The sequence below is a fragment of the Mixophyes fleayi genome, unplaced genomic scaffold, assembly GCF_038048845.1.
Source record: "Mixophyes fleayi isolate aMixFle1 unplaced genomic scaffold, aMixFle1.hap1 Scaffold_122, whole genome shotgun sequence".
Classification (NCBI taxonomy): Eukaryota; Metazoa; Chordata; class Amphibia; order Anura; family Limnodynastidae; genus Mixophyes; species Mixophyes fleayi.
In genome coordinates, this window is record NW_027445920.1 from 167,573 (window position 1) to 193,126 (window position 25,554).

Sequence of the window (25,554 nt, forward strand, 5' to 3'; positions counted from 1 at the left end):
GAGGATTCATATGAAAGTCATCATCCCCAGCAGTGGTAGGCTCTTCTTTGTAAAAAAGAAGGATAGGGGCCTTCGCCCTTGTATTGATTACCGTGCCATCAATTCTATCACGGTGAAGAACGGATATCCTCTACCTTTGATTTCTGAGCTCTTTGACCAAATAAAGGGGGCCTCCATCTTTTCCAAGTTGGACCTAAGAGGGGCATATAACCTAATTAGAATAAAAGAAGGGGATGAGTGGAAAATTGCTTTTAATACGCGAGATGGACACTTTGAGTACTTGGTAATGCCCTTTGGCCTATGTAACACTCCAGCTGTTTTCCAGAACTTTATGAACGAGATCTTCCAAGATTTACTCTATCAATTTGTAGTTATCTACCTAGATGACATCCTTATTTTTTCCCCAGACCTTTCATCTCATCGCAGACATGTAAGAGAAGTATTGTGTAGGCTTCGAAAATATCAGTTATATTGCAAACTTGAAAAATGTGTTTTCGAACAAAAGAGCCTTTCCTTCCTAGGATATATTATATCTGAAACTGGCCTTCAAATGGACCGTGTCTAGCACCACAGCAGGAGAAGCAAAACGCTAAGTCCATGCCAATCCCAGTGCGACTCCAGCAGCTCAAAGCCGTTCACCAGGTGCCACATCCAGCCCGTTCAGCGGTACAACAACAGCAGCAGCAGCAGCTGACATCAGGGCCAGCGCGAAAAAAAAAAGACAAAACATCTGTCACCACTACCAGCTTCTCAGCAGGGATCGGTGAGTATTCTAATGATGATGCTAACATTAATAACATGTATATGGGTGATCACTGTAATGTACATGGAGTAGAAGACAGCTCAGGGTTAGATAGTTCTAGTGAATTGGATGGTGAAGCAGCATATAAGGCTTTTTAGGAGCAGTATGGCGTGCTGAGGAGGGCACGAAAGTTGCATAGGCTAACAGGTCTTGAAATGGATGCAGCTATAAATCAATTGGGGGTAGGCTTTGAAAATAAATAAATACATAAAAAATCTACAGCTTTTGAATAGACTGAGGTAACCTTAGGCTGAAATCTGGGCTCAATGGTAGCTCATGTGCCAAAACAAACAAGGAGGAACATTGAGAAAGGCACATTTATAGATATATACTCCCGACAGAAGCAGGGCTAAAGAATAAAGGAAAAGTTAGTGAAAGAGGAGTGGCGCAGGCTGATGCATATGAAACGAATGGATAATTGGCTAAGCGGGAAGCTTGTCTACACAGGATGTTACTTAGAGGCTTTCCCAGGGATGGCTATGGGTAAGGTAAATTACACAAATTTTATCCACTCAGTCTATAAGAAGTTCCAGGGGACCATCTGGAGAGAATACAACGAGGCCTTTCGGCTGAAGTCGCAGGGTCAGAAACCAATTAAGTTTGGGTAAAGGGACATAGAGCTCAGGTTAAACACCCAAGGCAGTGATGCAAGCGTGGCTGGACATGTATCCTAAGTGGTATGAAGCAGAGCTACTTTGTGCGGCATTTAGGGAAGGGTTTAAAATTCTTGGTCAGTTTCTCAAATAATAGCGAGTAAAAACCTGAAGTCCATCAATGCGCAGACAACAGTGGTTAGAGATAAGAATGCAGAGAGGCTAGGAAGGTCACGCTAGTACAGCTGCAGTAAAATTCTGTGGTTGCTGAGCTTTGCTTGCCAGGTGATTCCAATGGGCCGCATATGTTAAGAGGAGCTGCAACAGGATTCGCATTAGCAGCGAGATCATAATGGATCTGTTGGTATGGGATAATTTCCTACACGAGTTTAATTGGGTGCGTTTATGGGCGCAACAGAGCAGCCTATTCGTGAGCTGCATCTGTTCACAGAAACAGCAGGGGCAATAGGTTTTTTGGAGTATATATACAGGGGGAATGGTGCGCACAATCATGGCCAGACGAGTGTGTCGCTAGCGGTCTCACTATGAACTTCACCACTATTGGAAACAATTCCAGCGTGGCTAAGTTAGAAATTTGTTGGAAGAGGTTAGAGAACTGGCATATCAGGTTCTGGGCAACAACCTGGGGGTGGTGAAAGCCATTAACAATCAGTCAGCATCATTCTCCGTCGCTTAGGTGGTTAGTTGCAAAAGTATGTCCAGGGCGAGCATAATACCATAGCTTATGCGCTCTCACGACAGAAGTGGGAGGTCTTCAAGGAGGAAACAAGCAGGCTTACCATGCCCTTCACATCTTTGACATATTGGCAACCCGGGCAAGGCGAGCTGGTGGCGAAGTCATTGGCGAAAAAGACATGCAGAACTATAGTGCAGTTTGGGATAGATGGCTGCAGTTTATAGCCAGAAGATCATAAGAGGGTAAGGAAGCCCTACAGATATTATTGGAATTCCTGGGTGAGAGTCACACAGCCAGGACTTCGAAGGCCAGTGTTAGCAGCATACTAGCCGGCATTGCCTTTTTTCTTAAGACTGGGGGAGAAACAGACATAACCAAAGCATTCATAGTGCGTACAATAATGAGGGGCTGGGCCAGGAACGAGACTCGGGAACCAGTGACAGCAAAGAGGCTGAGGGAGTTAGTAGGGATATCACCCACACTATGCAGGGACGAATGGGTAACAATGCTGTTTACCACTGTATACATTTTGGCATACAGTGGAGCTTTCAGAGTCAGTGAGTTAACAGCGCAGTTCAATAAATCACTCAGGCCAGGCCTTTTGCTTAAGAATGTGGTAGTGTTCGTTAACGCAATGCTGTGTAAGATCCACAGGTCTAAGACGGACCGGTTAGGAAAAGGGAGGTGGAAATCCGCCCGGCGCCACATCTGGACAATTCAGGGCACACTCATTTAGGATAGGCAAGATCAGCAGTGAGGGGCGATCTGTCAATTATATCAAGAGGCTGGGTGGCTGGAGGTCAGACAGTTACAAATCTTATGCCAGGCTGGAAAAGCGTAACAGCGGGTCAGCCTCCGTTGTGCGTGAAGTTGGTACCCACGCGTCCACCCACCCAGAAAGACTGCTGGAGTGATGTTACATTGGTATGGTCATATATCATCCCAAGGCTGTCCTCGATAGGTGCGAGCAAGGGATCGGGCATTGACGGAGCTCATTAGAGGGTGAATTCAGCCATAAGTAGACTCATTTCCTCGTGTGGCGGCATCGGCATACGGCATGAAGACATTAGCATTGGCTTTATAGAAGAGATGGAGTACACCTGTCAGAGGTCACGCTGGACTTGTTCAATAACGCGATATAGGAAGCATTTGAGGTGTTGGGCGGTTGGTGTCACAGCATGGTAGTGGGGGCTTCGGCCTCATGAAGGGTTCATGAAGGCCTTGTGTGGCGGGGGCCAGCAGCGTGCAAGGTATAGCTATGGGGGAGCCAGCATCGATGCATAATCATTCCGGGAAGGCGGCCGTCTGCCCGGCTCCAGCTTCAATGGTTGGGCCTCTACGGGGGCGTGCCAAGGGAAAAGAGGGTGGGTGGGCACATGATGCAGGCTCCAGGGGGCATGATTGCGGTGCCCACGTGGTGGGCAGAACAGGCCCCAGAAATTCATGGGGAGGGGCTTGCTTGCGGTGCCCAAATGGTGGGCAGAACATGCCCCAGCAATTTCAGGGGATGTGCTTGCGGTGCCCACATGGTGGGCAGAACACGCACCCCAAAAGGTTGAGGAATTGGAAAAAGGAAAAAGAACCTTGTGCACTGCTTTCCCTGCATTTGTTGTTAATTTTTAAATAAAACTGCGACCGGTATTTACTCCAACACCAGCCTGTGCATTTTTATTTCAGAAAAAAGGGTTTATTTCTTCCTGCGGGATGCCAACAGGTAGGCATATCCTGCCTTATCAGCAGTATACTGTGTGTGAATGAAAGGCTGCTCTCTATCTGTGGGTACTAGGGGTGTCACTGCTACTGATCAGCAGTGTTCTGTGTGTAACAGACAGACACAGTCTACTGCTGATAGAGAGCAGCCTGTCAGTCTGACAGGTTGCTTTCAATCTGCGGGTACTCTGCTCTACACATGGTTCTGGAGGGATGAGTGCCTTACATCAGTTTTGCCTTACACATATCTATACAAATAGATATCTGTGGAATAGTTACTGATTCCTTCACATAGTTAGCAACTTACTGTTCTGATTCTTCTATTGTGAGGATTATTCTGATATAGATATATATATATATATATATATTAGGGATGTGCACCGGCGACTTTTGGTGTCTCGTGTTTTGGGGTTTGGATTCGGATTCTCGTGATGTTTTGGGTTCAGATTTGTTTCGCAAAACACCTGCCGAAAGGTTTTGGTTCGGATTTAAGGTTTTGGATTTGGATATTTTTTTAAAAAAGCATAAAAAGTTCAAAAATCAAGTTTTTGGGCTTATTTTCACTCCTACGCTATTATTAACCTCAATAACATTCAATAACAAGCATTTCCACTAATTTACAGTGTATTCTGAACACCTCACAATATAGTTATTAGTCCAAAACGAGGTATCTTTCTGGACTGCGTAGTGGAGTGGTCCCCACAATATAATAAGAAAACCATCAACTGGTCTGAATCGGACCGAATAATGTACCTGGACTGCGTAGAGGAGTGGTCACCACAATATATATAATAAGAATACCATCAACTGGTATGAATCACACCAAAAAATGTACCTGGACTGCGTAGAGGAGTGGTCACTCACCACAATATAAATTAAAAACCCTGAACTTGTATGAATCGCACCAATAAATGTATCTGGACTGCGTAGAGGAGTGGTCACCACAATATAATAAGAAAACCATCAACTGGTCTGAATCGCACCAATAAATGTATCTGGACTGCGTAGAGGAGTGGTCACCACAATATATATAATAAGAAAACCATCAACTGGTATGAATCGCACCAAAAAATGTTCCTGGACTGCGTAGAGGAGGAGTCACCACAATATAATTAATAAAAAACCCTCCACGGCTCTGAATTTCCCCTAAAAAAATTCTGGACTGCGTAGTGGGGTGGCCCCGGTACTAAATTTGATACCGGGGCCACAATATAATAAATAGTTACACCCTCAACTGGTCAGAATTCCACCAAACAAGTATCTGGACTGCGTAGTGGGGTGGCCCCGGTACTAAATTTGATACCGGGGCCACAATATAATAAATAGTTACACCCTCAAATGGTCAGAATTCCACCAAACAAGTATCTGGACTGCGTAGTGGAGTGGCCCCGGTACTAAATTTGATACCGGGGCCACAATACCTCCTCCAAGTTCCAAGTGTAGTGTTTATAACATATTAACACTACACTAATTCTAGCACGTCAAACCCTCTTGTTTTAAATAATGACAGGGCATTTAACTTTTGATTACATTTTTTGAATTTGTTGACATTTTCTTTTACTTTTTTAACATGGCAAACGACTGTTGAATGGTCACATAATGCCAAAAAAATAGTTGCAAGATGGAATTGTGCTTGGGCCCTCCCACCCACCCATATGTTGTTGAAATAGGACATGCACACTTTAACAAACCAATCATTTCAGCAACAGGGCCTACCAAACAACTGTGGCTGAAATGATTGGTTTGTTTGGGCCCCCACACCAAAATAACAATTCATCTCTCCCTGTTCAAACTAAACAGGCTCTACTGAGGAAAGATGTCGTCCTCATCCTCAACCTCTGATTCCTCTCCCCCTACAGTGTGTACTTCCTCCTCCTCACACATTATCAATTCGCCCCCGCTGGACTCCACAACCACAGGTCCCTCTGTACTATCTGGAGGGCAGTGCTGTACTTCATTGAGGAATTGATTATTCATTTTTATAAACATCATTTTTTCAACGTGAGGAAGCAACCTCTTTCGCCGCACACTGACCAGGTTCCCCGCTGCACTAAAAACTCTTTCCGAGTACACACTGGAGGGGGGACAACTCAGGTAAAATAGAACCAGTTTGTACAGGGGCTTCCAAACTGCCTTTTGGAGTTCTAACACGTCACTACCTCTAGTTAATTTAGATTGCAAGGCTTGTAAATACTTTGAAGATAAAAAAAGCAGGCTGCACAGACTGTGGAGCTAGAAAGTGAAATTAAATGGACCACGTTACTTTGGTGGCTATCTATGCCCCCCTCGCCCTACACTTGTAGTTGAATATAAAAAAAGCAGCCTGCATAGACTGTAGAACTAGAAATTAAAATATACAAAGAAATGGACAAAGGCAGTTTGGTATCTGTCTGCATCAGATCCCCTCTCCACTAGAAGTAAAATAGAAAACTCTTCAGCCGTTATATAATCTAGAATATAAATATAAATTGAGAAAGGCAATTTGGTATCTGTCTGCATCATAATCATCAACATCCTCCTCAGCGCCAGCTACATCAATATCCTCCTCCCGGTGTACAACATTCACACCTTCATTAGCCAAATCTGTAACTGGACTGTGGGTGATCCTTCCAGCATATGCAGAGGGCGTGCTGCAAATGCTGGATGGAGTCACCTCTTCCCGTACAGTGATGGGAAGGTCAGGCTTCACAACCACCAACACCCTTGGACTCGCCTTGGGGATTTGTGATGTCATCTGTTTAGAAGGCAGAGTTCTTTGCTGTTTTGTTGTTGTTGCTGACAGCATAACTCTCTTAAATTTTTTGTAGGGGGGGGAGGAGGAGGGCTTAGATCCTTGGGTAAAGCTGGACCACTAGTCATGAACACGGGCCAGGGCCTAAGCCGTTCCTTGCCACTACGTGTCCAAAATGGCATATTGCCAACTTTACGTTTCTCCTCAGATGATTTTAAGTTTCTCTTTTTGCTATTTTTTGAGAACTTGGGCTTTTTGGATTTTACATGCCCTGTACTAGGAGATTGGGCATCGGGCTTGCCAGACAACGTTGATGGCATTTCATCGTCTATGTCATGACTAGTGGCAGCAGCTTCAGCATTAGGAGGAAGTGGGTCTTGATCTTTCCCTACTTTATACTCCACATTTTGGTTTTCCATTATATGTAGCACAAGAGAGCGTACCCCTAAGCCACACACACTCGGCAAAGCCTTTAAAAATGATATGCGGCACAGGAGAGTACCACTGGACTTATACTGCTGAATCAGTGAACTTTGTAATAGCAGTACCACTGGACTTATACTGCTGAATCAGTGAACTTTGTAATAGCAGTACCACTGGACTTATACTGCTGAATCAGTGAACTTTGTAATATATCAGTACCACTGGACTTATACTGCTGAATCAGTGAACTTTGTAATATATCAGTACCACTGGACTTATACTGCTGAATCAGTGAACTTTGTATTATATCAGTACCACTGGACTTATACTGCTGAATCAGTGAACTTTGTAATATATCAGTACCACTGGACTTATACTGCTGAATGTGTGAAGTTTGTAATATTGCAGTACCACTCGACTTTTACTGCTGAATTTGTGAACTTTGTAATATTGCAGTACCAATGGGCTTATACTGCAGGATTGGTTTTGCAAATTTTGTTGTAATTAAAAAAAAAATTAATTAGTTTTTTGTATTTTTTTTAATAACTTTTTTGAAATTTTTTAAACACTTGGGAATATTGGGGAAATAAGAACTATGCCCTTAGAAGCACAGAGCACAGCACACAGCACCACTGGACTGATACTGCAGAACACAGCACAGAACTAAACAGCACAGCACGAGATCTACCAGGACAGAGGAACACCTAACACACCCTCCCTCTACCCTGATCAATGCCCGAGTGAAGATGGCGGCGACTAGCGGGGAATTTATAGGTTCCGAGTATCGCGAGATCCGACAGCGGGATTATGACTCCGAGCCTCGGTTTCAAGTTTTCATTTGGCGCCAATACCCGGATCTGTCTCGGATCCGACGCGGATCGGCAACGTTCGGGTGGGCTCGGAATCCGAGTGCGCTCATCTCTGATATATATATATATATATATATATATATATATATATATATATATATATATATATTCACTCAAGATTGTGTAGGGAAGTACAAATCTGGGTTTATCCCTGTAGAGTTAGAAGTATGTATGTGTATTTATATTCTCTCATAATGTTATGTATATACACTTAATTGAAACTTTTTCTGTTTGGTCCAGAACTGGACAGCAAGATTAGCCAAGCAACCGGAGGTAAAAGTACTTTCCTGCCGGTGAATGTCCCTAAACCACGGACTCCGTGTTTTGGGTCTTTCTTTAAATCCTTTCTTGTGAACACGGGCTATAAAGTTCAGCACGCCAAAAGAGGTAGACTCCTTGCAACACAAGGACAGTCGCAAACAAGTAGAGATGCTTACTCCAAAAGATGCCCAAATCACCTGATCTAAAAAAAAAAATAAGGGGTAGGGGGTCACCTACAATTATTGAAGTATCTGTGGGCGGCGTCCACCTATGATATTTGGATCTTGGGGATCACGTCTAGAGTGGCAGAAACATCGGGGGTTTTATCCAAACCTGTTTTTGGTGCCCAATTCTAAACCTCAAGGGGCTAAACCAACATCTACGAGTAGACAAGTTTCGATGGGATCAGTCCTTTGTTTTTACAGTAGGAAGCTCCCATGATCAATTTAGGGCAGTGGTTCCCAAACTTTTGCAGTTCGTGGCACCCTTAGAGTCTCCATAATTTTTTTAAGGCACCCCTCCAAAATAATTACAGAGCAGTCCTGTTTTAGAAGTAGTTGGGTCAAAAAAAATTGTAATAAGTATTTAGGTCAGGACAGAAATGCTTATTTAGTTGTATGCAAAAATGCCCCCTCTGCATCCAGACACTCTGCCCCCTCTGCATCCAGGCACACTGCCCCCTCTCACGCTGCCCCCTCTGCCCTCTCTCACGCTATTCCCCCTCCTCTGCCACGCTGTCCCCCTCCTGTCACGCTGTCCCCCTCCTTTGCCCTCTGCCACGCTGTCCCAGCTCCTCTGCCCTCTGTCACGCTGTCCCAGCTCCTCTGCCCTCTGTCACGCTGTCCCAGCTCCTCTGCCCTCTGTCACGCTGTCCCAGCTCCTCTGCCCTCTGTCCCCCTCCTCTGTCCTCTGTCACGCTGTCCCAGCTCCTCTGCCCTCTGTCCCCCCTCCTGTCATGCTGTCCCCCTCCTTTGCCCACTGTCACGCTGTCCCCCTCCTGTCACGCTGTCCCTCTCCTCTGTCCCCCTCCTTTCATGCTGTCCCTCTCCTCTGTCCACGTTTACGTACCTAGGGAGTGAACATTATTCCGTATTTGGACTATTTTCTCTTCAAATCCTTATCAGGTCCTTTTCTCTATCAACATCTGACCCTGTCTGTTCGAATTCTAGAGCAACACGGTTGGATAATCAATTATTCCAGATCCCACTTGATGCCCTCACAGAGGATGAGGTTTCTAGGATTAATAATGTACACCATTTCTCAGAAGATCTGTCTCTACAGATCCCTACAACTCTCTGTACGGTTAATACTGAGTCACTCTTGTCCTTCCATGCGCTTGGGCATGGGGACTCTAGGGTTGATGGTATCAACGTTCGAAACCCTCCCATACGGTCGTTTCCATTCTTGTGCATTCCAGTGGAATCTACTAAGACAATGATCGGATACCCCTTTTTTAATCTGGAGACCCAATGAATCAGACTCTCCAGGGAGACTCATCAACCTCTGAAATGGTGGCTCGTTCAAGAGCTTCTGATGATGGACTCTTGTCCCGTGGTCTTGGATTCTGGTGACCACAGATGCCAGTCTGAAGAGCTGGGGAGCTATTGTTTTCCTGCTTCGTCTCCAGGGTCTTTGGACATACATGGAGGTGCTTCGGCCCATAGATGTTCTCGAGCCAAGAGCCATGCTGTTAGCTTTTTTACAGGAAGCTCAGTCTCTCCTTCAAGGAAAATCATGCCACCTCCAATTCGTCAATGCCACTGCAGTGGCATATGTAAATTGCCAAGGATGAACAAGAAGCGCAGGAGCTATGCAGGTAGTGGGACAGATCTTCTTGTGGGTGGAGAAATTTGTTCCAGCAATTTCTACTTTCTTGCCTAGGGTGGTTCCGGCTTTAGAGAAAGGATTGCTCCTCCTGGGCCTTCATCCTTTGTTAGTCTGGAAATGATCCGGGCTTTATGGGTTTAAGTGGACAGGACTTCTGCTGGTTGCAGGTCTGACTATCTTTTTGCTCTTTACAATTCTCATAGTAGAGGCTAGCCGGCCACCAAGCAGACTATTGGTCGGATTAGGTCTATGATTAAGCTTGCTTATGTGTTCAGAAATCGGCCTATGCCTCAGGTTCTCACAGTGCACTCTCAACCTGCGGTGGGGGCTTCCTGTGTTGCTCACCATGGAGCATCTGCAGAGCAGCTGTGTAGGGCGGTGACCGGGTCCTCAGTTCATACCTTTACAAGTGTCACGTTTTTCTCTAGAAATACCACTGACTGGTATTGGCGCAACTAAGCTGGGAGGCGCGGAGTCTAACGCACCACCGGTGTTCACCAGGGACCCCCACAAGGAAGTATGGGCTTTGCTGCGTGAGGTGCGCAGGTTGAGCTTCTCCCAGATAGTTACCAGTGCAGTGGATGGAGCATAGTCAGACAGGCCAAGTCGAAACCAGAGAAGCGCAGTACCACGGAGAGAAGACAAAAAGTAGTTATGAAGGGTCCAGGGGTCAGTACCAGAACGGGCAGCAAAGTACAAAGGGAGATCTGGAGGAGTAGTCAGACAAGCCAAGGTAATCAGAACACAGGAGACAATCAGGAACAACAATAACGCTGGAGCAGGGTAGAACCAATACTCTGGCACCCTAGGCACCCTAATGGTGCCAGTGTGAGGTTTAAATAGAGAGCAGAAGGAAATAGCAGGAGGAGGATCTCCGGCAATCAGACTCAGCTGATTGCTGGGTAGCGTCCCGTTGCCTAGCAACAAAGGGGGCTAATCGCGCATGCGCGAACCGTGATCACGTGACCGTGTCCCATTGCCTAGCAACTGGACGTGAGCTGCGGGCAAAGGGCGTTCGTTTCCGGCACCCATAGGAGGTGCGGAGACGGCACTTGACAGTATCCTCCCCCTCTTTCTCGTGGGTAGTATAAGAATCCTGCAAGACGTGGGGCATGAATATCCTCCTCATAGACCCAAGACTTCTCTTCTGGGCCGTAGCCCTTCCAGTGGATCAGAAATTGGCGTCTCCCTCGAGAGATTCGGGATTCTAAGATGCGTTCCACCAGAAATTCTTCACCCCTTATAGTCCTAATTGGAGGAAGTGGAGGAGATTTGTTGGAAAATTTGTTGAGAATGAGTGATTTTAACAGAGATATATGGAACGTGTTATATATCCGAAGAAAAGCTGGTAAATGAAGTCTGTAGGTGACTGGATTAATCACATGAGAGATGGAAAAAGGCCCAATATAGCGTGGATCCAATTTCATAGTGGGAACCTTGAGTCTAAGGTTGTGGGTAGCTAACCACACTTTGTCTCCTACCGGAAGAACTGGGAGATACTTTCTATGCCGATCAGAAAAGCGTTTGTAACGATCCAAAGACTAGTAACCTGGAACCTACTTGGGACCAAATTTGGGAAAAAAATTGTGAACCATACTCTGTGCGGCAGGTACCGAGGAATCAGAGGGATTGGAAAAGGTGGGGAGAATATGATGTCTCCCGTGGATGGTAAAGAAGGGAGAGTTTCCCATTGACTCATGCTGGTGGTTATTATGAGTAAACTCCGCCCAGGGTAAAAGCTCACTCCAAGAAGATTGCGGATCAGAACAATAGCACCTAAGGAACGCCTCCAAGTCCTGATTAGTCCGTTCAGTCTGCCCATTGGTTTGCGGGTGGTACCCGGAGGAGAATTTTAGACTGATACCAAGCTGTTTGCAAAAGGACCTCCAAAATTGGGAGACAAACTGGACTCCGCGATCAGAAATGTTGTCCTTCGGGCAGCCATGGAGGCGAAAAATTTCTCGGATGAACAGAAGTGCTAATTGGGAGGCGGAGGATAGTCCTTTGAGGGGAATGAAGTGAGCTCATTTTGAAAACCGGTCTACCACCACCCAAATGCTATTGAAACCATGACTAGGTCCGGAATAGGAAGAGGATGGAGAAGAACGGCAGGTGATCTCCTAGGAATCTTATGTCAGGCGCAGACCTCTCAGGTATAAATGTATTTCTGGGCATCGCAGGACAATGAGGGACAGCAATATAGACGAGATAAGAGGGCAACCGTCTTCTTAACCCTAGCATGACCAGCAAATCTGGCATTATGAGCCCATCTCAAGAGTTTAATGCGCAGATGTTATTCCACAAAAGAGCAACCAGGAGGAGGAGTCTTGAAAGAAGAATTAGTCATAGCTAGAATCGTTGAAGGGTTGATGATGGGTTTGGCAACCATGGAAGATGAGGCGTCTGAGGAATCAATTGATCTGGATAGTGCGTCGGCACGAAGATACTTAGTACCGGGCCGGAAGGTTATTATCAGCTGAAATCTGTTAAAGAATAGCGACCATCGTGCCTGGCAAGGGTTCAGGCATTGCACATACTGCAAGTAGGTGAGATTTTTATAATCAGTAAACACCGTAATAGGAAAGTGCGCCCCCTCCAACAAGTAGCGGCATTCCTCTAAGGCAGTCTTGATGGCGAGAAGTTCTTTATCACCAATCCCATAATTGGCCTCACTGGCAGATAACTTTTTGGAAAGGAAACCGCAAGGAATAGGAAGGCCTGCAGAATTCTTCTGAGACAGCACAGCTCCAATTCCAACAGAGGATGCGTCGACTTCCAAAAAGAACGGTTTGTTCTGGTCGGGTTGAGATAAGACGGGTGCTAGCATAAAAGCCTCTTTAATGGCTAGAAATTCTTGTACTGCCTCTGGAGACCAGGATTTCGATCGACCGCCTTTCCGGGTAAGGAGAGTAATGGGAGAGATTAGTGTGGAAAATCCCTTGATGAATTGGCGATAATAATTGTGAAAGCCTTCCGGCCTCAAAGCTACTCAGCGTTTTATTGGCTGAGGCCCATTACGAATAGCCTCCAATTTGCTGGGATCCATTTGAAGGCCAGAACCCAATACTACATATCCCAGGAAGGGTACTTGGGAACAATTGAAGAGACACTTTCCAGTTTGCAGAATAGCTGATTAATGCGTAAACGAGAAAGGACCTCTTTGACAAGCAGAAGGTGAGTAGAAAGGACTCGTGAAAAAATCAGAATGTCATCTAGATAGATAACCATCGACTGATAGAGTAAGTCTCTAAATATCTTGTTAACAAAGTCATTAAAAACAGCTGGAGAGTTACAAAGCCCAAAAGGCATCACCAGGTATTCATAGTGGCCATCTCTGGTATTAAATGCGGTTTTCCACTCGTCTCCCTTACGAATTGTAATCAAATTGTAGGCCCCTCTGAGGTCCAACTTGGTAAATATTTGTGCCCCACGAATGCGATCGAAGAGTTCCGAAATCAGGGGAAGAGGATAACGATTCTTAACAGTGATGGCATTTAATCTCCGGTAGTCAATGCATGGTCTGAGAGAGCCGTCCTTTTTCTTAACAAAAAAGACTGCACCAGCAGGAAAAGATGACTTCCTGATAAATCCTCTCTTGAGATTCTCTGAAACATATTCGGACATGCCCTGTGTCTCAGGTAAGGATAGAGGATAAACCCTGTGTCAGGCGCCGTCCCCGCTGATCCCCTGTCAGTCGGGGACGGAAGCCTTCCTTCTTCCGGCCGCAGCGCTTTTTGCTTAGCAACACTCGCGCTGCGGCTTCCGTTTGAGTGGCCTGTCGGGCGCATGCGCCCTGTCTCGGGACGCTACTTTCCCCGCAGGATTCCCCATCTCTGGCTCCTCCAATCACCAGCGAACTTGCTCTATTTAAACCTGGCTCTGGCGCCATTAGGGTGCCAGAGTAACAGGTTATATACCTAGTGTTCTTGGTTCTCCTGCTCCTGATTGTGCTCCCAGCGTTCCTGCTATATTGTTGTGACCCGGCTTGGCGACTACTCCTTCTTCTGTGTGACCCGTTTGTACTGTGACCTCAGCTTGGCGACTACTCTCTCGGATTCTCCCTGGTTCCGTTTATTCCCAATTGGCTCGACCCGGACTGTCTAACCCTTCTACACTACACTGGCAACTGGCTAGTAGGACCGCGACCTGCGTACCCTGTGCATCGAAGTCCAAACCTCCTTGCTGGGGTCCCTGGCGAATACCAGGGGTACATTAGCGCTACTAAACTAATAGGTGTGGAGTCTAATACCGGTTAGTGTCCTGCTATTGTTATCCTCAAAAGGCTAGCAGCCTTTAGGGATGTTCTTTCCAGGGATGAGGTCGATAGGGAAATCCCAAGGCCGATGAGGAGGAAGGATTTCAGAAGCAGTTTTAGGGAAAACATCAGCAAAACCAGAGTAAGCTTCAGGAAGACCCACCAGAGAAGATGTGCAGAAGCAGGCCAGCTTGGGTCTCGAGGGGGAAACCGATCTCACACTTCTTGGTACAGGAGGGACTCCAGCGGATAACCTGTGCTCGCTGACAGTCAATTTGTGGAGAATGAAGTCTCAGCCAGGGTAGCCCCAGGATGATAGGGTTAATGGATTGAGGTAAAACCAAGATACTTATAAACTCGGAATGAAGCGCTCCTACTTCCATCTGGAGCGTTGAGGTGGAGAGAGAGAGAGAGCCATTGGAGACTCTATTCCCGTCGACAGTGGTGAGCATCAAATGTTCAGACGGAGTTCAGCCACCATTTTGGAAGAAATTAAGTTCCCTGTAGACCCAGAGTTCACGAAGGCCCAGATAGTAAATGGACCGCTGGGAGAAAGCAAGGTGACTGGCATGAAAAACTCAGATTCCTTCCCGGGAATAGGGAGGTAGGGACTGGGATCCTAAGTGGACCTCCCTATTATCACCTAGGAGGTGGCTGTCCTGGTCTCTTGGGACAAATGGAGAGAGGGTGTCCTGGTTTACTACAATATAAACAAAGACGGGTCCTCATTAGTCTCTCACGTTCCTCCGGAGAAAGGCAGGAACAGCCGATCTGCATCGGTTCCTCTGAGGATGGAGAAGGAGGAAAAGCCGACAGGTTCGGTCCCATTCAAGTGCTCGTTCCCTGTGACGGATATCCACTTTAATGCAGAGGGATGTGAAGTCATCCAGGCTAGGAGGAAGATCACGTGAGGCTAAGTCGTCTTTAATGCAGTCATTGAGTCCTTGCCAGAACGTTGCAATGAGAGTCTCATCGTTCCATCGGAGTTCAGCTGCTAATGTCCGAAATTGCACCGCACATTGACCCGCCGTGAGAGAACCTTGACATAATCCTTTGGAGACCTGGAGGCGGCAGAAGAAACTCTTCCGGGTTCATCAAAAACTTTACGGAATATCTCAAGGAAGACCACAGAATTTTGAAGCGTGGGGTCATCCCGTTCCCATAGTGGAGAGGCCCAGGCCAACGCTTGCCCAGAGAGAAGGGAAATTAGGTAAGCCACCTTGGCCCTTTCCGACGTGAAATTCTCTGGAGCCAATTCAAATTGAATAGTGCATTGGTTAAGAAAACCACGACACTTCAGAGGATCACAGTCATATTTCTCGGGAGAAGGGATTTGAAGAAATGGTAGGAGCTGAGGTAGTGGAGGATGTGGCAGCCATGGTACAAATTGGTAAAGAGACATGAAGAGAATCCAGACGGGAGACCACTCCCTCCAATGCATTGCAGCAATTGGGCCTGGTTGGATTGTTGCCGTTCCACTCTTTATGCCAGGTGTAGTAATAATTTGTGAGCCGAAGGTTCGTCCGGTCCGATCATGGCCAGAGTATTCTATCAAGTTTTTCACTAGAAATACCACGGACTGGTATTGGCGCTAGTAAGCTCGGAGGAGTGGAGTCTAACGCACCACCGGTGTTCACCAGGGACCCCCGCAAGGAAGTATGGGCTTTTCTGCGTGAGGTGCGCAGGTCACGGTTCTCCCAGATAGTTACCAGTGCAATGGAAGGAGCGTAGTCAGACAGGCCAAGTCGAAACCAGAGAAGCGCAGTACCACAGAGAGAAGACAAAGAGTAGTCAGGAACGGTCCAGGGGTCAGTACCAGAACGGGAGAAAAAGTACAAAGGGAGATCCGGAAGAGTAGTCAGACGAGCCAAGGTAATCCGAACACACAGTGGCGCACGCAGGGGGGGTTTCTGAGTCTCTAGAAACCCCACCCTGCGCTAACTAAGTGGCCACTGTGCTATACAGCAGCCGCGGCGCTGTCAAAGAAGCGTCCGCGGCGGTGCTGTATTGTATACAGCAGCTCTCTCTCGGGTTTTTTTTTTTTTTGGGGTCGGCGGGAAGAAACCCCCCCCCCCAGACAATCCTCCGTGCGCCCCTGACACAGGAGACAATCAATGACAACAATAACGCTGGAGCAGGGTAGAACTAATACTCTGGCACCCTAATGGTGCTAGAGTGAGGTTTAAATAGCAGAAGGAAATAGCAGGAGGAGGATTTCTGGCGATCAGACTCAGGTGATCACCGGGTAGCGTCCCGTTGCCTAGCAACAAAGGCGGCGAGACCGCGTCCCCTTAGGGGCTACATTAGAAGGTCCCCATGGTAGCAGTGTCCCCCAGAGTGGATGAAGGAGAAAAGAAGATTTTTGTACTTGCGTTAAATGTCTTACTTCAATTCCATCTGGGGGACACTGCGTTCCCTCCCTTTTGCTGTTCTACGGTTAGTTGTGTTGTTGAGCCCTTTTCTTGGGACTTTAGTATTACTGAGGTCTTTGGGGTTGCAGACTGGAGGAGTCAGCAGAAAACTAGATTAACTATTTAAGTGCCAATTCCATGCGCCCTCATACAACCCCATGGTAGCAGTGTCCCCCAGATAGAATCAGAGAAAGAGATTTAACGTAAGTACAAAAATCTTCTTTTCTTGTGTTTGCAAAACTCGGCTCCATCTGACTTTTTTCCAAGGGTCATGGTAATCTTTCACTCATTTCCTTTTAATTACAGTCAGAACTGTATAGCGGAACAGAGTGCTACTGATGGTGAAGATGGGAAAGGAGGGGAGCTTTCAAGACTGGCACCATCCTTGTCTTTCTCATTTAGATAAGGATGACTCATTGTCTTCAGCCTCATGGAAGTAGCCAAGATTAAAATCTTACTACATTTTCTTTCATGTTTTCTTTTTACTTTGGAGAATTGATTTCAATTTATACCACTTCCTATCACAATTTACACCCGCCCTTTCCCCCACAAAAGCCTTGCGCCCTAGGCTGCAGCCTAGTTAGACTTTTGGATAATAAGACGCTGTCGCTGGCCCTGCCCCTGTGTATAAGCAACCAACCCACACATTGCGTTTTTGCACAGCATGTACGGCATGCTGTGAGTCACCCTATGTCTGCTGTGTTATGTAAGCTCCTCCATCCTAACATTTACAAAATGATATAGAGAGAGGTAATTCACGTATATTGCTCAAGTCAGTAATACACAGTATTGATCTATTGGTGGCAAATAGTGGCTAAACTTAACCTGACATTTCACTACAGCTGTCAAGATCAACACTGGACACATTGTATGAATATATTTTGTTTAATACACATGTTACTGTGCAATGGCAGTTGTTTTAGAGAAAAGTTATTGCACAGATGCAGGCAGTGAGAGGTATTTTAAAGGTAATGGTAATGTCAATTATCAAAAATTATTGAATGAAGTTTAATAAGACACATTGGACCTGATTCATATTCGGGCGGGAGTCGGTTTGCGTGTCATATCTTGCGTGAATTAGCTCTGCGTATGCTCAGAACCTGACTTTAGCACCATTAAACGTAATTGCATACAATTCATGTCTGAATGCAAATGACACTTGGCTTCAGATGTATCATTTGCACCAGCTACAGGGCAGGTGTAGGTGGCAACTTATAGTGATTACTGGCATGACATAGTTTATCTTACTTGCTTACATACTTGTACTTTTCCAAACAAAGACTATTAATAACACATTGTATGTACAGTATGCATTAAGAACATCTATATATTTAATATAAAAAAATTGTAACAAAATATATATTTTTTTAAAGAAACCATATTTTTTATTAATGATTATACTGTTTAGAGTTGTTTATTTATTTTTTTGTATGTGTTCTGAAGTGATTTTATATTGCACATATGCTTGTGCGTATACTGCACTCTGTTCTGTCCGTTAACGTATGGCAGGTACTGTGTAACCACTACATACTTGCACCCAGATTCAAATCGAAATGCATCTTTAGATCCGCTTTGATTTAAATATGGTTGAAACTAATCTCTTGTTCCGTGGTCTTTTTTTTTTTTTTCTTCAAACCAATACAATTTGAATCGGGCCCAGTGAATCAATGAAGCCACATAAAGGACTTTAGGTTATTGTATGACTGTCTAGACAAACTTGTGAGAAGTTATCTCCATGAAATCACGGAATAACCTGGAACATAGACTGTGTGGGGCATATTTAATAAGTTGGCGAAAACGCCAAAAATCTCACGGCGAGCATTATTACCGTTATTACGGTAATAGTGCGCGTAAATACCGTTATTACGGTAGTTTTCTTGCTGGATTTCAGCTTGCAGCTCCCTGAGCCGCGATCTGAAATCCAGCTAACTATCACCGTAATAACGGTAATAGTTTTAACGCAGCGGAGATTCAAAATAATTGAATATGCCCCTGTGAATGCATTTTCTCACTCTATGACATTTGAATAATTTCGATAAAGGATGATATAGGAGACATTACCCCAGCTAAGAGGGTACCATATGCTTACCACTACTTTAAACTTACAAATGACCAGGGTATATTTGTCCATGATGATGAAGTCTTTTTTTTTTTCTTTTTATTATAAGTTTTATTAAGGGCATCAAACATTTCCTCCCTTGAAGGTGGAGGAAAATGTGCTTTTGATGAAATAGGAGGTAAGTGGCAATTGAAGTAACAATAAGCCACCGAACCTCCGACCAAAATCTCTGAATGACACGGCAGGACCACCAGATGTGGGGGAAAACAGCAGTAAAGGACTTTATAAGCATTTTCTTTTACTCTGACATAAATAAAGGTTCAAGATACACCTTCCCAGACATCTGAACAGTCTTCGTCATCCAGAACCTCATTTAAGTCCGTTTTCCAATTTTTTTACATGGGTAAACTTTTTATAATGATTCAAAGTTAGCATGATGTGGTACAGAGAGAGATTTAGGCCCTTTGAGGACAAGTTACAAAGTTAAAATTGTTCAAGGGAGGAAAGAGGTCTTGCAGAGATTCTGATCGAAGTGTGGAAGAAGTGTCTAAGTTGCAGAAATTGATGGAAAGCTGTATTGGGGAGTCTGAGATTCTTGGAGTTCTGAAAAAGCAGGAAATATGCCTTGTGCCATGAGCTGGTTATGAAATCGAAGATTGAACAACTGTGATTGGGATTGAGGCTAAGGGGAATGTCTGGGTTGTATCAGAGGGGTACGAGAGGGGATGGTGAGGGAGCCAACGCATAGAGACTATTACAGCAAGTCCATAGAGTAAGGGTCAAACAAATGAGGTGGGTGCTTAAAATTGGGTTCACCCAATCCACCGGCCAACCTAAAATGCTGCAGAATGAGCGGCTTTACTCTCTGTTTCTTACCAGCCCAAATGAACGAATGATGTAAACAGTTGCTGAAGAGTGACAAAAGTCCTGGAGGTCATATTTGTGAGCAATGTCCATAATAAATATAGTAATCTGGGTAGTATGTTCATTTTAATAGAGATATTTTGGTCAATGATGGTGAAACATTTTATACCCAGCAATGATCAAACTATTTTAAATGTAGATCATTAGGTGCCAGACTATTAGGGGGACAGGTAAATTAGGGGTCAGTCACACTTTTGTAGACACGTTTCACAGTGGACACCTGATATTTGTGTGTAACGATGAAGTAAATGGAGTCTGTGACTGGATCACTTATAAGTAACTTTTGGTATAAATTTATTTAAAGGAAATAGTGCAGGGCGCTTATTTATAGAATTGCAAGTGCACTTATTTTTGATATTGTGTATATTTTGGTAAGGGAAATCTTTATTTCTGATACCAGGGAAGAAACTCGTTTGTCTTGACCTTGCTAGAGGAAATGCATGATTTCTGAGGTATATATCTAATACAATAAGCGTTTGTGGAGGAAGTCTTTTGTGTATCGTGATGTGGGGAAATTACTTGTTTGGGGTTTTGTGACTTTTTTGGGGAATGTGTATTCATACCATTTGATATGTGAAGGTCCAGCATCTGAAGGCACAGGAAGGTTTAATTAAGACTTGCCACTAGATTTCCTGCGTCTAATAACAAGATGCAGGAAACCACAGCAAGCTTTAGAATATCACATATAAGTGTAAGTATATTGCATGTAAATCCATGTTTGGGTAAACAAATTGCATCCTGATTCTAAAAATAGCTCAGACCTCAAGGGGACTGGCTTACCCTGTGAAACTGTGTCCAAATCTGTATAAAAAGCATTGACATATTGAAAATTGTTCTTCTCGTTCCATCTGACCTGCTCATCGGTACCTTCAACCAGGGTGAGCAAATAAACATTGCTTGCTTCAAAGACCTGCTTGGAGATTTCTCTATTTCTGTGACCTACAGATTAGACCCAAAATCTAATCCGTTCCTGGCTGTACCACCAATTAAAAATACTTATCCGCTGCCCTTGATTTTTGTTCTGTTCGACCAGCTCAAGTCTGCCACCATCTTTTTTAAGATTGACCTACGGGGCGCTTATAATCTCATCCGCATCAGACAGGGAGATGAATGGAAGACGGCCTTTAATACCCTCTCTGGGCATTATGAATATTTGGTGATGCCATTTGGATTGTGTAACGCCCCGGCAGTCTTCCAAGATCTAATCAAAAATTCTTGCGAGAATTTTTGGGTAGGACCGTGGTGGTTTATTTAGATGATATTTTAATTTACTCACAATCCCTGTCCCAGCACCGCCAACATGCCCGGGAAGTTTTGGAGAAGTTACGTCAATACCACCTCTGCGCAAAATTGGAGAAGTGCGAGTTCGAAGTCCCTAGGGTGCCCTTCTTAGGCTACATCATTTCTACATCCCAGGACGCCACTAAATTCCTCATCCACTCCCTGATCATCTCTCGGTTGGACTACTCTAACCTTCTCACTGGCATTCCCCATTCTCATCTCGCTCCTCTTCATTCTATTCTCAATGCTGCTGCTAGACTTATCTTTCTTTCTCACCGCTCCACATCCGTCTCCCCCTCTACCATGCACTTCACTGGCTCACCTTCCCCTACAGAATCCTTATCAAGCTCCTCACCTTCACATAAAAGGCCCTCACCAACTCCACTGCTTCCTACATCTCCAACCTCCTCTCTATTCACACTCCTTCCCACCCACTGCGATAGAGCAACGATTGTGTACTCTCCTTCCCTCTAATTACCTCTTCTCACTCACGTATCCAAGACTTCCCCTACGATGCCCCCCTCCATTTGAACGCTCTCCCTCGTTCTATCAAGACTTCCCCCCAATCTAAGCAGTTTCAAACGGGCATTAAAAACCCACCTCTTCTTAGAAGTCTTTCAGTCATCTGCCTAACTACCCACCTGTCGGCTACCTCTCCCTTTATCACCTTCTTCCTTCTCAGTCCCTTTGACCCTGTCCCCTTTTCACTTTCCTTGTGTCCTCGGTTTGTCTGCCCTTCCCTTAGATTGTAAGCTCCTCTGAGCAGGGTCCTCTTTCCTGCTGTTTCCACGACTTTTAACCCTGCTCTACAGCTACTCTGCTCACCTCCTTCTTGAGCCCACTGATTCAACTCTTGTTTTTCTCTTTTTTCAGTAGCACTTAACCTGTTAGCTGTGTCCACACTCTTGGGCACAGGTTTTCTGCGCTGCTGACTTTCCCTCACCCTTTCTTACTCTGTACTCTGAGCTACCTGAGTTAGTGCTGCTTGTTCATTGTATCGTAATGTTCTACCTTGTACTGTCCTACTGTTTGTTCCCGTATGGCGCTACAGACACTTTGTGGCGCCTTACAAATAAAAATAAATAATAATAATAATCAGCACTTTGAAACGACTTTCGTTCATCGTGTAAGTATACACACTAATACGATATCTGACGGAACGATTGTGTATCACCTGATAGGCCCGATAATTGCCTGACAAACCTCCAGTGTGTACCTAGACTTATGTGCAAATAGCATAGTGTATAGATTCCCGAGGATAGCAAGGTAATAGATAACACATGGCAGTGCACTGGTTACAGGTATGCAGACACACAGGAACGCCAGGTCAAAAGAAAGGATTGCAATTGCACAGGATAATCAGGACAGGAACACAGACTGCAGACGAAGAATAACCAGGTCAGAAGTAACAGGAGCAAAGTTACAAGGCTATCCTCATGTAGCAGAGTGACAACATCAGCTCCCTCCCGGATTCAATGATCTGGCTCAGAGTGCTGGAAGAGACACGATTTTAAGAGCCAGGCAGATGTGCAGTTCAATTGCTGACTGATGAGCAGAGTAAATTAACTGCTGAATTGCTGGAACAGCAGGAAACACAAATATAGTTGCAACCCTGGTGAGAGGAGGATACTGCACCAAAGTTCTCAGTCCACAGAGATTAGGGGGTAAATGTACTAAACAGCGGATTCCTCAAATCAGCTATTTACTGTGATTTGATGACCATATTAAAAATGACAATCTTATTAAAGGCAAAACCTGGTGAGTTCGGCAAATTCGCAGTTTAATACATTTACCCCCAGGACTCCAAGTCCTGAAATTTGGTACATTATCAAAATCATGAAAGCATGTGGATGTGTGTGTACACATGTTTAATGAACAGTAATCTTTGTGTGTTTTACGCACCTATAAAAATCTGGCATGTTACCTGTGCATGCACTTTAAGATAAGATCTGTTGCTTCATATATTTGTATCCATCAGCAATGTTTCATGCTGCTCCTAGATCTGAAATCCTTTATTGGACTATGCACCACAAACCTCTACTGAATGTATCTTTTGTGTTTTGGCTGACTAGGAGCCTTCATCAGGGGAAAATATTACTACTAGATATGTTCACTGACCCCCATGTTTTGGATCTGGATAAAGTTTGTGTATTGGTTATTGGCAAAACTGCCCTGCCGTGTTTTGGTTTTGGATCTGTATTTTTTAGAAAAATAGCTAAAATATGCTAAAACCACATAATTTTGCTCTTTTTTGTTCTTACATTATTATTAACCTTAATAACAAAAGTTTTTAGTCATTGCCAGTCAATTTTGACCACCTCACAGGTCACAATATTCTTTTCATCCACTTTCAGACAAAGACTGCAGCGACTTGGCTGGATGCTAAGCGAAAGAGCAACGACACAAACACAAACTCAGTTCATAGCACATCTAGGAAACATTGCCACACAGCAGTGGGAGAAAAGAAAAGTTGTGCAAGATGGAATTGTCCTTGGGCCCTCCTACCTACCATGTAAGATATTAAAAAGGACATGTACATTTTAACAAAGCAAGAACACCAGCGACAGGGAGTGCCACTTTTGTGTCAAACTTATATAGACACAGGAATAGATATTACAACTGGAGTGACATTACATCTGCTTCAGACAGTCTGTGACACCAAACATGTGGGCAAGCATAGTCGCAAAAATGAAGTGATACGATTTCCAGAACTTTAATCGCTTCGCCAGGATCCAAGAGTTATCAAGTCTGACATACTTAGCGTGATTTGTTTGTTTCATCTCCTTCAATTTTTCAGGGTGCTTTTCCAAAAGTCTAATTAAGGGAATGACTTTGCTCAAGCTATCAGGGTCTGAACTCAGTTCACAGTTGAGTACTTCAAATCATTTCAGCACCTTGCACAACACGGAAAGTATTCTCCACTGCACTGGACTAAAGTACATCCTCCCTTTCCCAATGTCATAGCTTGTGGATTAAGTGTGGATAGCTTTTCGTTGTTCCTCCATCCTCACAAGCATATAAAGTGTGGACTTCCACCTTGTTACCCACCTCTTGCTTCAGTTAATGGCAGGGCAAAATAAATTGTTCTTGCAGCTGCTGCAATTTCCTGCTGTTGCAGAATGCCGAAAATGTCCCGAAATTTTTTGGGCCACAGACAGCAACTCCTGCACGTTCCTGTCATTTTTCAGAAAGCTATGTACCACCAAGTAGATTGTGTAAACAAAACAGGGAATGTTATGGAATTTACCCAGCTGTAATGCTCTCACAATATTGGTGGCATTATGATAAATGACATATCCTCAGGAGAGTCCCAACGGGATAAGCCATGTTGCAATGACATCCCTTAGTTTTTCAAACAGGTTGTCATCGGTATGCATCTTAGTGAAGCCACTGATACACAAAGTAGCCTGCCTTAAAATAATCTGGTATTGTTGGGTACATGCTGCTTCTATTCCTGCTGGTGAAGGTGAATCACCAACCCAGTGGGCTGTTACAGTCATATAATCTTTAGTTTGCCCAGTTCCGCTTGTCCACATATTGTAACAATCCTGTCCAGGTTTGCTACTTTCCCTGTCTGCTCTGTTCTCCTGTGGATCACATGACTCACCTTCAGGGCGGGTCATTCAAACCTGCTCTATTTAAACTCAGCACTGACACCTGCTCATTGTTAGTGCAACTTGTTTGTTAGCCTGACTCCATGGACTCCTGTGTATTCTCTGACCCTTGTGTATTCTTGAACTCTCCTGTTGGTTGATGAAGCAGGTTCACCCACAGGGAATCCAAGTGCTGGTAGCACTATCTTTTGGACTCTCCTGTTTGTAGTGTTTGTAAAGCCACACTGACAAAACCTTCCTCATCAATCCATGTACAAAACAAGGAATGCAGCGCTACAGACCTAACTGTCTCAATAGAAAAATGTGGTCTGGGTCACGAATAATGAAATAAAATTTTATTCTGTTAAAACATCAATGTAAGTAAAACCTATAATACTAAATAACATATTATACATATATCTCATATCCCACAATGAATATATCACAGTGCACTGTGATATATATTATACCAAAGAGCTCATGAGCAGTGAATGAGTAGCGCTACTAAATAAAAATAGAATAGGACAGCTGTCGCGCGATAGCTGTATTAACTATATACATGTGAACATACAAGATGGTTATGAGAAAAGGGGGATGTATATAGTGACACAATTGTCCGTGATAAATGATGAGCCGCAATCAGATGGTTAATGAAATCCAGATATCTGAATAAACTGTAATGGTTCTGCAATCCGCAGACAGAAGGTGTATATTCAATGTCGAAACTAGTTCATCGGTACATAGATGTATGAGCCAGCAACCTTTATATCGGTATGATACACTATGAAGATCTATAATTCACAGCTCTCACACCAGCACGATGTAATGTAAATTCGCTGTCATTGACAGTGTGGAAATAGATGCAAAACGGACCAATTACATGCAACTGCAGTCTGTTACGGATACATAAGGAGATATACTCCTATCTCGTTAATAGCCCATATGGCAATCAGAAGCTCAATGGCTGATGTATACAGCTACAAGTAGATTCGAGTTGTCACATATATAAGAAAAACAGAGACAGACTTATCTGTGCATGAGCTGGTGGTTTGAATCTGTGGAGCCGGCGTGTTCCACGGCTCACAACTGTTTGTGAAGCCGACCTGGTGTGCAGCTCT

The 25,554-nt window shown here is 44.5% G+C and overlaps 1 protein-coding gene across 1 annotated transcript in view; it reads left to right on the forward strand.

Annotated features, from left to right (window-relative positions):
- The window catches only part of RPRD1A (regulation of nuclear pre-mRNA domain containing 1A), a 136,617-nt gene extending 112,473 nt beyond the window's left edge, over positions 1 to 24,144 (forward strand). Inside the window, exon 7 of the mRNA XM_075193991.1 lies at positions 23,198 to 24,144. Coding sequence (XP_075050092.1) covers positions 23,198 to 23,359 — 162 coding nt within the window. The 3' untranslated portion in view covers positions 23,360 to 24,144. The remainder of the gene's footprint in view (positions 1 to 23,197) is intronic.
- Positions 24,145 to 25,554: the final 1,410 nt, after the last annotated feature.